At 42.8% G+C, this 15,214-nt stretch overlaps 1 protein-coding gene across 7 annotated transcripts in view; it reads left to right on the forward strand.

Moving 5' to 3' along the window:
* Window positions 1-15,214, forward strand: part of LOC144685277 (short transient receptor potential channel 7) — a 132,853-nt gene that overhangs the window by 63,265 nt on the left and 54,374 nt on the right. For all 7 annotated transcript variants that reach the window (XM_078549699.1, XM_078549700.1, XM_078549696.1 and 4 more), the window contains exons 2-3: window positions 6,364-6,546; window positions 14,170-14,334. In XM_078549699.1, the coding sequence (XP_078405825.1) occupies window positions 6,364-6,546; window positions 14,170-14,334 (348 nt within the window). The remainder of the gene's footprint in view (window positions 1-6,363; window positions 6,547-14,169; window positions 14,335-15,214) is intronic.

Consider the following 15,214-nt stretch of genomic DNA (forward strand, 5'->3'; position numbering starts at 1 on the left):
GTGGCTTGCTAGGCTATTTCAGAGGGCACTTAAGAGTCGACCACATTGATATGGGTCTGGAGTCACATGTAGGCCAGACTTCCCTAAAGGACATGAGTGAACCAGATGGGTTTTTACAACAATCAGCAATGGTTTCATGGTCATCATTGGACTTTTAATTCCAGATTTTCATTGAATTCAAATTCCACCATCTGCCTTGGGATTCAAACCAGGGTCCCCAGAGCATTACCCTGGGTCGCTAGATTACTAGTCCAGTTACAATACCACTACACCATCACCTGGCTGGGAAACCAGGTGGAGTATAATGTGAGAAAGTGTGAGGTCATTCACTTTGGTAGTAAGAATAGAAAATCAGAATATGTTTAAAAGGTGTAATACTTGTAAACGTTCATGTTCAAAGACATTCGGGGCTCCTCATACAAAAAACACAGAAATTTAGCATGCAGGTACAACAAGCAATTAGGAAGGCAAATACCATGTTGGCCTTTATTGTAGTGGGATTGGAGTACAAGAGGAAGGAAGTCTTCCTGTAATTGTACAGTGCTTTGATGGATGGGGTGCATATCAAGTAGGCTTCTTTGGTCTGGATGGTGCCGAGCTTCTTGAGTATTGTTGGGGCTGCACTTTTCCAGTCAAGTGGAGAGTATTTAATCACACCCCTTGTGTCTTGTTGATGGTAGAAAGGCCTTGGGGAGTCAGGATGTGAGGTTTTTTTTTCCATGGAATACCCAGCCACTGACCTGCTCTTGCAACGTACTGTTTATGTAGTTGGTACAGTTTCCCTCTCAGTGGCTTGCTGTCCATTCCTTATTTGTGCTGCAAGTCTGCCCCCCTCTCCTTGCATCCTGATCATCTTCTTCTATTCCCTTGAATGTGGTTCTCCATCTCTCATACCTTCCCTCCCTACCTTCTGATCTCTGACTTCCACCTCTGCAATTCCATATTTCTCAAACCTTCTTTTCCTGATTCCCAACCTGCCCTTCCCTCTCTCTGGAGATGAAGACATTGAGGTTGGGTGTTTTAAATGTGGCAGCATAGTCCATAAAGTGAACTGCAACTGGGCTTTTAGAAACCGTGCAATACAAACTAGAAAGTTGCATGAATTTGTTAACATATGAGATGGGCAGTGGAAAAGAAAATTGAGCGGTTTTTGAATAACCCATAACACCAATTTTACTCCCAACTGTAAGATGAAAATTACTCCCCTGGGATAATGTAGGATTGAAAGCCATGATGCGCGTGGCTTTTGCAAGCTAACATAAGGGAACCACGTGAGGTGATGGAGATATTTCTAATTTCAAAAGGTTTTGACCACTTTTCCACAAAAAATTTAGAAAAGAAATTTATTTCAAATTTTGTTGTAAAAATATAGGCCAGAATTTTTCGCTCGGCGTGCAGGTGCGCGCCCGACACACCCGAGCACAAAATAGAGCACGATGATGTCGGGTGAGCATCCCAACGTCATTGCGCACTCGCGATATTTCAGTCGGTAGGCGCGCGCGAGAGTCGCCAGCACACCCACCGACAATTAAGGGGGCTATTAAGTCCATTAGTAGCACAATTAACTGGGATTTTTTGCTGCCCATCCAACATTACAGTTGGTGGGAGGGCGAATCGGCAAGGCGGCCTTTGCATTGTTCAGGAAACCTCATACAAGGGTGGGATGAGTTTCAGAGATTAACTTAAAAAAAGATAAAAATGTTTGGACACGAATTTCAGCATCCATATGTTTAGGTGACTCATTCTGATGCGTTGGCATTTTGTCCAGATTTTAAAATCTGTTTTTATTGAATTTAAATTCTTCAGCTCCTTGAGGCAGCTCTCTGCCTTCAGGGAGTTTTCATTCTATTCTCCCCCGTGCCCGCGCTGACGTCAGCACTCGCCCTCCTCCCACCCCCACCCTGGCAGCTCTGAGCATTTCAGCGCGCCTTTCACACTGGCTGGCCACCAGCCTGAAATCGCGGTCGGGGGGCCAATCGCGGGCGGCCGTCCATTTCCCAGCTGCTCCTGGGCCCGCCGATCACTGCCGCCCACCAACCCAAAAATCCTGCCCAAAGCATATTATGGCAAACATGAAAGAAGGGTTGAAAAGGTAGGTAGTTCAAATGCTAATGAGCTAGTCTTCATAATTTAATAACACAAAAATTTAGTGGCATGACTCTTTAATTGATAAAGGCCTCACACCCACTGTATTGAAAAGTTTTTGATCTCTCACGGTGAACAGTCAAGAATAAAGCAGAATGTTAGTTAGACATGTTAAAACTTGCCCAGCTTTTCCAACAGAAGCTGCACCTGAAGCCAAATAGCCTTAGAAAAGGCAACCTCAAAAAGTCAAATAAGATGATCGGCTGAAGTGAAGTAGCATAGTTTATTCATTATTTTCATCCTAACTATTACTCTGTAGATTCCTATTTCTGTGAAATAAAGCAGCTTAAAGCTTCAAACCAAGACTTGTCACATCTAGTGTTACCCAGCACCATCTCTGAGAGATTGAAGAGGTACACAGGGAAATGGCACAGATATCCAGCTCAGGTCGTAAGGAGTTCCATCTTTACACCCTTCTTATTCTTTTATCATACAATTAAATGCAGAGCAGTATGTATCAATTCTCACAAGCATAGGCATCCAGTCTTCTTACAGGATCAAGTGATGTCACTGAACCCAAGAAGGTACCTATAACTTATCCAAATTTGTAACATTAATCTTTGCAACTAGACATTTAAAAAGAGTTGCAAAGCAAGGTACGTCATCCTGGGTTCTGACTGAGAGTTTGAATGGGTGTGTACCATAGGCATGGCTCAGTGAGTAGCACTCATCTCTCAGTCAGGAGGATCTGGGTTCAAAAACTTCCAGAAATTTGAGCACAAAATTCTTGGCTGCCACTCCAGTGCATCGCTGAGAGAGCGCTGCACTGTCGTGGGTGCCGTCTTTCAGTTGAGACATTGGACAGAATTTAGTCCTTGTCAGGCAGGTGGGACCAGAAGGCAATTTCACACTTGTGGGCCAATTAAGGCCTGCCCAGCATGAAATACAAGTGGCAGCGCTCGGTGCTGCCTGTGCAAGTGGAGGGAGGAGGGTGAGCAGGGCAAGCGCGAACTTTGCACATGTGCCTGAATGCGCGCTTCAGAATCTTCCTGAGGCACAGAACTGCCTCAAGGAGATGAAGAGCTTTTTAAAAAAATAATAAAGAAATGAAAAATGTTCTAAAACATGTGACTCTGTCATATGAGCAGAGGCATAGAACCACAGAAAAGGTACAGCACAAAAGGAGGCCATTCAGCCCATCTTGTCCATGCCAGCCCGAGGACACCCGGGTGCCCTTTCTAATTCCATCTTCCTGCACCCGGCCCATAGCCCTGCAGCTTACTGCACTTAAGGTGCAGATCCAGGTACTTTTTAAAAGAGTTTAGAGTTTCTGCCTCTACCACCAACTTGGTCAGCGAATTCCAGACACCCACTACCCTCTGCATAAAAAAGTTCTTCCTCGTGTCCCCAGTACATCTTCTGCCACTTATCTTGAATCTAAGTCCCCTGGTTCTAGAATTCTCCACCAAGGGAAACAATTTTATCCTGTCCACTCTAACTATTCCCCTCATAATTTTGTACACCTCAATCAAGTCACCTCTCAACCTTCTTTGTTCTAAGGAAAATAACCCCAACCTATCCAATCTCTCCTCGTAGCTACACTTTTCTAACCCTGGCAACATTCTTGTAAACCTCCTCTGCAATCTCTCCAGAGCTATTACGTCCTTCCTGTAATGTGATGACCAGAACTGCACACAATACTCCAGTTGTGGCCTCACCAGTGTTTTATATAATTGCAACATTATATCCTTACTTTTATATTCTATACCTCTGCCAGTGAAGGAGAGCATTCCATATGCCTTCTTTACAACCTTGTCTACTTGAACTGCTGCCTTCAGGGACCTGTGTACTTGTACGCCAAGATCTCTCACTTCATCTACCCCTCTTAGTATATTCCCATTTATTGTGTAATCCCTACAACTGTTTGACCTCCCTAAATGTATGACCTCACACTTCTCTATGTTAAAATCCATCTGCCACTTTACCGCCCACTCCACCAACCCATCTATATCATTTTGGAGATTATGGCTATCCTCTACACTATCCACTACTCGGCCAATCTTTGTGTCATCTGCAAATTTCCCAATCGTGCTCCCCACATTCACATCCAAATCGTTAATATATAACACAAACAGCAAGGGTCCCAACACTGAGCCCTGTGGAACACCACTTGAGACAACTTTCCATTCGCAAGGGCATCCATCGACCATTACCCTTTGTTTCCTGTTACAAAGCCAACCTTTTATCCAGTTTGCCACATTACCCTGAATCCCATGGGCTTTTACTTTCCCGACCAATCTGCCATGTGGGACCTTGTCAAATGCCTTGCTAAAATCCATGTACACAACATCCACTGCACTACCTTCATCAACCCTTCTTGTCACTTCCTCAAAGAATTCAATCAAATTTGTGAGGCAAGACCTTCCTTTAACAAATCCATGCTGACCATCCCTGACTAGTCCATGCCTTTCCACATGACAGTTAATCCTATCTCTCAGGATTGATTCTACTTATTTGCTCACCACTGATGTAAGACTAACTGGCCTATAATTGTTTGGCATTTCCTTTGATCCCTTTTTAAACAATGGAACTACATTTGCATTTCTCCAGTCCTCCAGTGCCTCCCCTGTATTTAGTGAAGATTGGAAAATCATCCTCAGAGCATCTGCTATCTCCTCCCTGACTTCCTTCAGCAGCCTCGGAAACAATCTATCTGGCCCTGGTGACTTATCAACCTTCAAGGATTTCAACCCTTCGAGTACTTACTCTCTCTTTATGACTATCCCGTGCAATATCTCGCAGTGTTCCTCCTGGACTATTCTATCTACATCCTCCCTTTCCTCTGTAAACACGGAGACAAAATATTCATTCAAAACCCTTCCCACAGCCTCTGCATCTACACACAAGTTTCCATCTTCATCCCTGATAGGTCCCACTTTTTCCTTAACTAACCTTTTAGCATTAATGTATTGGTAAAACATCTTTGGGTTATCTTTAACTTTACTTGTTAATCTTTTTTCATGCCCTCTCTTTGATTTCCTTATTTCCTTTTTTACTTCGTCCCTGCACTTCCTATATTCATCTAGGCTATCTGCAGTGCTTAGTTCTTTGTACCTATCGTATGCTTTCTTTTTCTGTTTGTTCTTCCCCAGTATTCCTCTAGACAACCAAGGGGTTTGCATGTTATTAATTAAATTTTACAATTTTTATTTTATTTTTATTTGTTTTAGGAATCCTCATCCCACCTGTGGATTAAGTTTCCTAAAAAGTGAAAAGGCCTTTTCGCTTGCCTGCCTACTGTAATGTTGGACAGGCAGCGAAAAATGTCAGTTAATTGAGACTTTTACGGCCTTAACAGGCCTTTTAGTTGTCGGTGGGTGTGCTGCCGATTCCTGCGCACATCCACCGGCCAAAATATCGCGCGACTGCGCGTTGACATCTGGATGCTCACCCGGCGTCAACACGTGCCATTTTACACTCGAGCGGGTCGAGTGTGTGTCCACCCGCCAAGGTAAAATTATGCCCATTAAACTGAAGTCTCAACTTTCCTCTCAGATGGACACAAAAGTTCCCATGGCACAATCTCAAAGAAAAGCAGGAGAGTTACCCTCTTATGCCCTGGCCACATTTATCCCTGAACCAACCACTAAAACAGCAAAATGAATCATTATCAGATTGCTGTTTGTGAGATCTTGCTGTGCATAAATTGGCTGCTGTGTGTCATATATTAGAATAATGGCTACACCTCAAAAGCATTTAGTTTGACTGTAAAGTATTTTGGGGGATCCTGGGGTCATAAATGTTGCTCATGTTAATCTTTCTTTCAGGACATTGTGTCATTGATGATGAAAAAAGTCATTTAACACACTACAAATGTATATTTTGTTTGACTGGGCTGCCTACACATATCAGTGGTGCCTTCCTCCTCAGGCAAGGATAGGTACTGGACTTGTATTGATCCAACCAGCATTTGGCTCATGGCTAAATCCGACCTATGGACCGAGACGAAAATAGATTTCAATTAAATTCTGATTGACCTCAATCTGCATGGTTCCCTTGCTAAATTATCAAACTCTGGGTGACCTGAAGATTTATTTACCTAACACTTAGGGGACACATAAGTTGCACTTAACTTTTACAGCTCCATCAAAACTTTCCTGGAGGGTTGTGCACACTGTTACCAGTTTCATGACTGTATTTCTTTCTGTTGACTGTTCTTCTGTCTAGTTTTTTAATGACTGCAGTAACTCTTAGCAGGTGTCATTTTCTTCTGTTTAGAATGATTATAGGAAGTTATCTATGCAATGCAAGGATTTTGCTGTTGGTGTGCTTGACCTTTGCCGGGACACAGAGGAAGTGGAAGCCATTCTTAATGGAGACGTGGATTTTGAGCCTCAGGGTGATCACCATAGGCCATCTCTGAGCAGAGTGAAACTTGCCATTAAGTATGAAGTTAAAAAGGTAAATATATCTATAGATTTATAATGCTAATGGATTTAAATTATTACTGCATACTGTTTGCATGTTGCTCTTGAAACATAATTCACTTAAGCTTGAGGTACATTTTTGTATTATGTCTGAAGTGTAACATGATGAAATTTCTCAGTATTCTGATTGAGATTGTTCAAATTGACTTCATTGCACAAAATGTCATTTTTTAAAAATGAAGCCCCTATATAATGCAGCTGATCAGTCTGCTGGTGCAGTGTCCCATTAAGTGGCAAGATGCGGGGTTGTTGTGTCTTTTCAGATGGTGAGCAGCTGCTCACAACTGGGTGAACAGAAAAGCTGCCAAACAGAGGTGAGGAACACGTCTATCAGTAAAGCAGAAGTGTATAGGCATGAGTAACAGTTCATAAGGCCATAAGACCATAAGATACAGGAGCAGAGGTAGGCCATTCGGCCCATTGAGTCTGCTCTGCCATTCAATGTGATCATGGCTGATCTGATAATCCTCAATTCCACTTTCCTGCCTTTTCCCCATAACCCTTGATTCCGTTACTGATTAAAAATCTGTCTATCTCAGCTTTGAGTATACTTAACGACCCAGTCTCTACAGCCCTCTGCAGCAAAGAATTCCACAAATTGACTACACTCTGAGAGAAGAAATTCCTCCTCATCTCTGTCTTAAATGGGCAACCCCTCACTCTGAGATAATGCCCTCTGGTCCTAGACTCTCCCACAAGGGGAAACAGCCTCTCAGCATCCACCCTGTCAAGCCCCCTACGAATCTTCTATGTTTCAATAAGGTCGCCTCTCATTCTTCTAAACTCCAATGAGTGCAGGCTCAACCTACTCAACCTCTCCTCATAAGAAAATCCCTCCATGCCCAGGATCAACCTACTGAACCTTCTCTGGACTGCCTCCAATGCCAGTATATCTTTCCTTAGATAATGGGATCAAAACTGTTCATAGTATTCTAGGTGTGGTCTAACTAGTGCCTTGTATAGTTTTAGCAAGACTTCCCTATTTTTATACTCCATTCCCTTTGAAATAAAGGCCAACATTCTATTTGCCTTCCCTATTACCTGGCTGAACTTATATGCTAGCTTTTTGTGATTCATGCACAGGGACCCTCAACTCCCTCTGTGCCGCAGCTTTCTGCAGCCTTTCTCCATTTAAATAATATTCAGCCCCTCTATTCTTCCTGCCAAAGTGAATAACCTCACATTTTCCCACGTTATGTTCCATTTGCCAAGTTTTTGCCCACTCACTTAACTTGTCTATATCCCTGTGTAGACTCTTTGTGTCATCCTTACCACTTGCCTTCCCACCTATGCCTGGAAACAAATAACTTGTCTGCCCTCTTAATCAATGTGGCATGGGGTTATTAAAGGATATAAATTAAAGGAGGGGGGATGGAGAACATGTCAGGATGCAAATTTTATCAGAGATACTTGAAGAATTAATGTGAACATTTTAAAAGTTCTACAAATATGTAAAGTTTTGTCTCAAAACTACAGAAATATCTTTCAGGCTTTCAACTGCACGGAAATATGAGTTTGGATAGAAATGAATGGTGCTATTAGATTATAGTCCATACAGAAGTTTCAGGCAAATGGAGTACCATTGTGCCACAATTCAAAGAGCACTAATGGTGCAATGCAGGTTTAATCCACTGTGCTGCTCAGTTCTCAGTCTCAGCTACAATGTTGCAATGATAGCCCTTTAATAAGCTTTGATATCAAAAAGGCATTGAGACACAAGAAAAGAGTAATAAGCAAGTAATTCAATGTAAAGTGGAACATTTTCAGTTCCCTTATATCACTTTATTATCCAATATAAGCAATGTCTTCAGTTTTATCTGCATATCACTTCCAGAAGGTTTAATAGAGATATTTCAAAGCTGTGACTTTAGAAAATTGTTTGCTTATTGATTACAAATAAATGTAAGCACAAGAGATTAATTATTTCTTTTGAAGATCGCATAACAGTGTGCAGTAGGGGAGGCGGTGGTGTAGTTGTATTGTCACTAGTCTAGTAATCAAGATGAATGTTAAGCTAATTGGCCTATAGTTTACTGCTTTCTGTCACCCTCCTTTCTTGAATAAAGGTGTTTCATTTGCTATTTTCCAATCCACTGGAATCCTTCCAGAACCTAAGGAATTTTGGAAGATTATAACCAATGCCTCTACTATCAGACCATAAGGTGCAGACCATCTGGGCCTGGGGACTTGTCAGCCTTTAGGTCTGATCATTTTCCCAGCACCTTGTCCATGGTGATGGTGATTATTTTAAACTCCTCCCTCCTTTCACCTGAACAAAATACCTGTTCAATGCCTCTTCCATTTCCTTGTTTTCCATTATCAACTCCCCAGGCTTGCTCTCTAGAAAGCCAACACTTGTTTTGGTTATAAAATAAAAACACAAAGTGCTTGAAAATCTCACCAAGTCTGGCAGCATTTGTGGAGAGAGTAAAAGAGTTAATGTTTTGAGTCCCATATGACTCTTCTACGGAACTGACTTTAGCTTAAGTCAATAAAGCTTTACTATGTAAAGTGAAACTTTACTTGCTTTAGTTAATTCTTTCCTCTTTAAATACCCTTTTCTCTAGGTTTCTCTCATACTTTACTTTCTCCCTCTTTATTATCTTTTCAGTCATTCTTTGCAGGTTCTTAAAATCTGTCCAATCTTCTGATCTACTACTAATCTCTGCAAATTTATACAGTGTTTCTTTCAATTTGATACAATATTTAACTTCCTTATTTGGCCATAGATGATGCATCCTTTTCAAAGAGTCTTTCTTTCTCACTGGGATAAATCTTTGCTGAGAGTTATTAAATATCTCCTTCAAAGTCTGCCACTGCATTTCTACTATCCTACCTTCTAGCCTGTTTCCAAGTTCACTTTAGCTAGCTCTGCCTTCATATCTTTATAATTACCTTTATTTAGATTTCAAACACTAGTCTTAGACCCACACATCTCCCCTTCAAATTGAACGTGAAATTCTATTATGTTTGAACACTGTTGCCTAGAGACTCCTTTATCATGAGGTTATTGATTAATCCTGTCTCATTGCACATTACCAGGTCTAGAATAGCCTGCTCCCTGGGTGGCTCTAGAGTTACTGCTCTAAGAACTTGTCCTGAATACACTCAACAAACTCATTTTCCAGGCTATTTTTGTCAATCTGATTCGCCCAATCTACATGTAGATTAAAGTCACCCATGATTACTGTGGTGCCTTTCTTACGTGCCCCATTTATTTCTTCCTCTATGCTCTATCCTACGGTGTAGCTACTGTTAGGGGGCCCCAAAACTACTCCCACAAGTGACCTCTTACCTTTGCTATTTCTTATCTCTACCCAAACTGATTGTATATTTGCTCTTTCAAGCTAAGGTCATCTCTCACAAATGTACTAATGACATCCTTAATTAACGGAGCTGCCCAACCACCCTTTCCTAGCTTCCTGTCTTTTCAAGATGTGAAATACCCTTCAATATTCTGGTCACCTTGCAACAATGTCTCTGGAATGGCTATCAAGTCATACACATTTATTTCTATCTGTGTTAACAATTCATCCATTTTGTTATGAATGTTGTGCACATTCATATACTGAGCCTTTAATTCTCTCTTTTTACCATTTTTGCAATCTCTGACCTTATCTCCTGATGCACCCTTAAGTTTGTACACCCTTTCCCTTCCTAACACAACAGGTTATCATGACCTAAATCACTACCCTGCTCAATGATCTCATTCTTTCTCTTTGATTCACCACATCTTCTCTCACATGAGCCCTTCATGCCCCCCTCCCTCTCCCCCACCCTAACCCACCCCACATTCACTCTTCCCTACCTTCTCTCCTTGCAGGAGAAGAGAGTATACAATCTAGTGAGACGCAGAGATGAATGGTGGAGAGAAGTGGGGTGGGGGACTCCACTGATGTCAAAAACACTTTAATCACAGAAAATAGTTCATCTTCAAGGACTAAGGACGTTCTGGAAGAATTTGTGTTTTACAAGATCCTATCCCTTAAAGGGTTAATGTCTGATCACTATTCCTAGAAAAAGCATCCTTTTACAAGAAAGGGTAATTAAGCAATAGTAAAATAACTGTAAACCTCTTGACCCTGGTGGACTGCGTACAAAGGGGGTCCCATGGGTTTTATGGCTCTGAAAAAAAAATGCCTGGAACTGTTTTTTAAAAAAGTGGGTTTTGATTTTGCTTTGAGAAGAGAAGGGCTAAATGCTTGAGAAGGAAGACAGCAGCTTTTCTGCAGTTCAGAGCCAATCCACAGCCAGATGTGAATATAAGCTGCACCTAAATTGCCACGTGCTGGGTTAGCACGTATTCCTTGAGTCCGCCTAAAAAACAGTGCCAGAGTCATTGATTGTTTCGTGGATCAGTGCTGAGTGACTAACCATATACCCAGACACCATTTCAATGACTTCACCATCTATCCTTTGCCTTTGAACCATTGACTTATAACTTTTGGCAGAATTCCTCCATTTTTATTTTTATTTCATTTTATATGTGTGTGTATGCGTGTGTCTGTGTCTGTGCGTGTGTGTGTCTGTCTGTGTATGTCTGTCTGTGTGTGTGTGTGTCTGTCTGTGTGTGTGTATGTCTATCTGTGTGTGTGTGTCTGTCCGTGTATGTCTGTCTGTGCGTGTGTGTGTCTGTCTGTGTGTGTGTATGTCTGTCTGTGTGTCTGTGCGTGTGTGTGTCTGTCTGTGTGTGTGTGTGTATGTCTGTCTGTGTGTGTGCCTGTGTGTGTGTGTGTGATAGAGAGAGAAAGACTTGGCTTTCTTGAAAGAGTAATTAGTATGATTTTTTATTCCATACTGTGTGTTGATAAACTTTGCCTTTCTATTCGACAAGACCGGTTTTATAATAAACTAATAAGTTTGTTGTTTATTGAAAGAAGCCTAGTTAAAGTCTCTTTTATCCTGGGTAACAGTAATGAAGGTAAATAATTGGCCATTTTGGTGAGTGAATTGAACATTTGAACTAATGTTGTGACCTGTAGTGTAGTGGGGCTAGATCAACTGTGCACTCCTCCTATCCCGGTCGTTTCGCTGACAACGCATGCCCACCTGGTGCACTGGGAAGGCATTCTGGCACCATGAGGCTGTAGACGTCAGCTGTGACCTTGTGACTTGCCACGAGAGCCTGAGCCTTGAGGCATTGGTGCTCAGACATGTCAGGAGAGCTGATCCTCTGCCTGATGACCCCTTAATGGGGGTCTCACCTCCTTCCATCTTGATGGCCATCCTGTCTTCCCTGCAGAGGAATGTGTGGCTGAGGGGGAGATAGATGGTGCTTCTGCTGGTGTTGCTCCTGCTGCAGCAGGACCATTTAGCAGTGGAAAGCCCCTCAGCACAGGTCAAAGGTGTAGCTGCATAAGCTGCTTTGAAGGCTGGCAGCGGCAAAGTGCAGGTGAAGGTGGGTGAGGTGCTGGTCAGGTGAATTCCCTTTCAAGGAGCTGGAAATTACCTGTCATGGAGTGATAGAACTCTCTGACAGGAGTGCTTTGCAAAGCAGCCTTTCATCTGGCCATGTCCACAGTTCTTCAGTGTAATTGATCAAAGCCTTCACAGCTTGTCAGTTACATTGAAGCAGTCTCTCCCACTGTGCTCTCACCTTCTCCAGCCTGCAAAGTTGCAGACACTGGTTGGAACTGATCTCTTGTTGGGAAAGAGAAAATCTATGTGCAAAATTCCCCTTAATTGCTTAACAACTTTAATTGCATTTTTGCCTCAGTCATGGAATTCCTAAGTTCACTCCCTACCTGCCCCTGGGAAAGATGGAAGGAGGCAGGAGCACATTGGGATACTGGCCCATTAGCATTTTTGCAAGTTTCCTAATCCCCCACCCCCTGTCCCCAAATCTGCCTCCATTGGCCTGGGAAAATTCTCCCCATGGTTCTATTCCTAAATAAGATTCATCAGAAATTGTAGCTTTGAAACAAGTGTGTAGCACACACACAAATATGAATATGGAAATTACCTTAAACAACATTATATCAAATTCTCCTCTTTGCTATTTTAACTGAGGCTTGAATACATTTAATATAAAAGTTAATGGTAATTATTATACAATAGCGTGGCTCACAGTACTTTTCAGGCTATACAGGTAATGCAACTTTTCACAGATTGAAATGAAGTGGTATTTTATTTTCTCCTATGAGTGCAGAACAGGTGATACTGGGTCGACTGCCAACTTCTCCTTTTAACTGAAGTGTTGAAGTTGGAGGTTCCACACACACAGTGAGCTGGGTTTCACCAGCCCTCTGGTGACGGATTGGGAGATGGGGAAGCATGGAAAATGGCAAGAGAAGGTGGGGGGGAGTGCCTGCTACATTCCTGCTGCCATGCCATTTTACCAGAAGCAGACAAGGTGGAGAACAGGCCTCCTGCCTAGAGGCCAACTGAGTCACTTATGTGGCCATTTAAGGGCCTCTTCCCACCACCACTGGCATTTTACCAGCGGCAGCTGGGCTCTTCACCTCGTGAGAAGTCTCCCCATGAGCTCAGGGGAGGCCCTCCTTTTCAGGCATTTTTTGGGTTACAGAGGGGCCCACCAGTGGCAATAACACTGCCTGCCCACACACATGCCCCGCCGCACCACCCCCCCTCCACACCACCACTTACCAAGGCCTGCCTAACTTTCCCCAGCACCCAACCCCCTCCCTGACCTTTGCCAGACCCTCTACTGGTTGAGAAGGAAACATCCTTCCATGGCGTCCTCTTCTTCCAGGTGCGGTTCCAGCAGTGGCCACCATTCCTGGTGGCACTGTTCAGGCAGCTGAGCTGCCGCTCCTCATGGATGCAGCTCCTGGGAGAGGTGGCCATCCTTTAGAAGGACAGAAGTCCAGGCTGCAAATTATTAGTTGCTTGACCCCCGTAAAATGCAGCCAGAGGTCTTGCAAACAGTCAAGGCGCAATCGTCTTCAGCTTTTGAGCCCTTTACCACCCTATAATAAAATTTTGGCTGGGTATCTTTTAAATGGTTTTTCAATCATTTACCTCTTTTTTTATCTTTACCTTGACTTTGCTATTGACATTGAGGCAAACATACAATTCATACAAACATTAGACATTTAATAGTATTTGAAACACGTATTACACTCTTTTTCTTCATTACTTTGCTCTGTTAATTTTTTGAAAAATCCAGGAACTTCCTCAGAGCTGCTGCCGCTCCTCTGCTGTAATTTGTGCCTCTATAGGTTATTACCCTCTGGTGGCTGGGAGCCCTGGTTCCCTCGTGGGCACGGCCATATTGTCTCATTGCATTGTACTGTTGTTTGGTGGCTGCATTAGAAGTTCGACGTTTTCACCTCAACACTGTATTGTGATTCAGCGTATGTGCCAATCTGAAAGAAAACAAAGCCTACTGGCACTGAGCGTAAGTGGGTTTAAAATTCCTTTCATGCACAACAATGGGGCTTTCGCTAAATCTGTAGTGAAGTTATGGCAATAGTGGGAACAGCTTGGTAGATTGTTTTCTAAAGGAGATAGGAAAACGCATTTACTGATCTGATTCAAGCTACTTTCTTTGAAATGCTGTTTCTTCCCTCCAAAAGCCCTGCCTAATGCATTCAAGGCATGACACTGACTGAAATATTTATTTTATTCCCATTAGTTTGTTGCTCATCCTAACTGCCAGCAGCAATTGCTTACAATTTGGTATGAAAATCTCTCAAGCTTACGTCAGCAGTCAATAGCTGTGAAGTGTCTGGCTGTGTTTGGGGTCACCCTAGGCCTTCCATTCCTTGCAATCGGATACTGGTTTGCCCCATGCAGCAAGGTACAGATTTTTCTTTCAAATGTTTATTTTAAGAGCTGTTAAATTGATTTGTGCAATCAATACGTGTGTAGATTTTTAAGTAGGGCTTCTTTCTTTTTGAAATTTGTGCGTACTCAGTTACCTACAATGAGGGAATTTTATCCCCAAAAAAATGGGCAGGTTTCAGTCAGGTGTGGTGGAGGTGTGGGGCAGGGGGCAGGTAGGTTAAAATGTTAAAAGTCAGAATCCTAATGCCAACCCACCTACTTCTGGTTTTAATGCTCCGCGGAGGCAGTTGAAATATTATAATGAGGCTCCGTAACTCATTTATATTCACCAATTAAAATTTAATGTGACATGGCCGAATTTCCTGGGCTTCAGGAAACCCACAGCTAAACTGAGGTGATGGACTGCAGGTTTAGGAGCTTTACCACCTACCTACTAGATTCAGTGTGCCTACCTATCCAACCACCCATGATCGGACACACTCCCCCAAACTCTTCCAACTCACACCCTATGAGGCCTCCAACATCCCCTCCAATCCCACCACCCCACCCCACCAAAGGTCTCCGGTCTTCCCCGGCTGAGATCTCTGATACCCCCTCTCCCATTTTCCCTCACAAATCCTCCAACCTCGCCCGAGGCCTCTGATCTCCCTCACAGGCTTCAGTTCCCCGCCCCTCCCCCCAAGGTTTCCAATTAACCATTCGTTCCCCCTCACCGCCTGGACATTGTCCAAATAATTATCATAGCAGTTTCAGTAAAATGGTTTCATTTTGATCATTTAATTAATGAGGAAAAGATAAGTGTTAAAAAGTCAATTTAAGAAGCATATTATAACATATTACAACCCACAGACTTAGGACAAAGATCTCTGAGTAAACAATGCTTGAACAGCAGG

The sequence above is a fragment of the Cetorhinus maximus genome, chromosome 10, assembly GCF_964194155.1.
Source record: "Cetorhinus maximus chromosome 10, sCetMax3.hap1.1, whole genome shotgun sequence".
NCBI classification, from domain to species: Eukaryota; Metazoa; Chordata; class Chondrichthyes; order Lamniformes; family Cetorhinidae; genus Cetorhinus; species Cetorhinus maximus.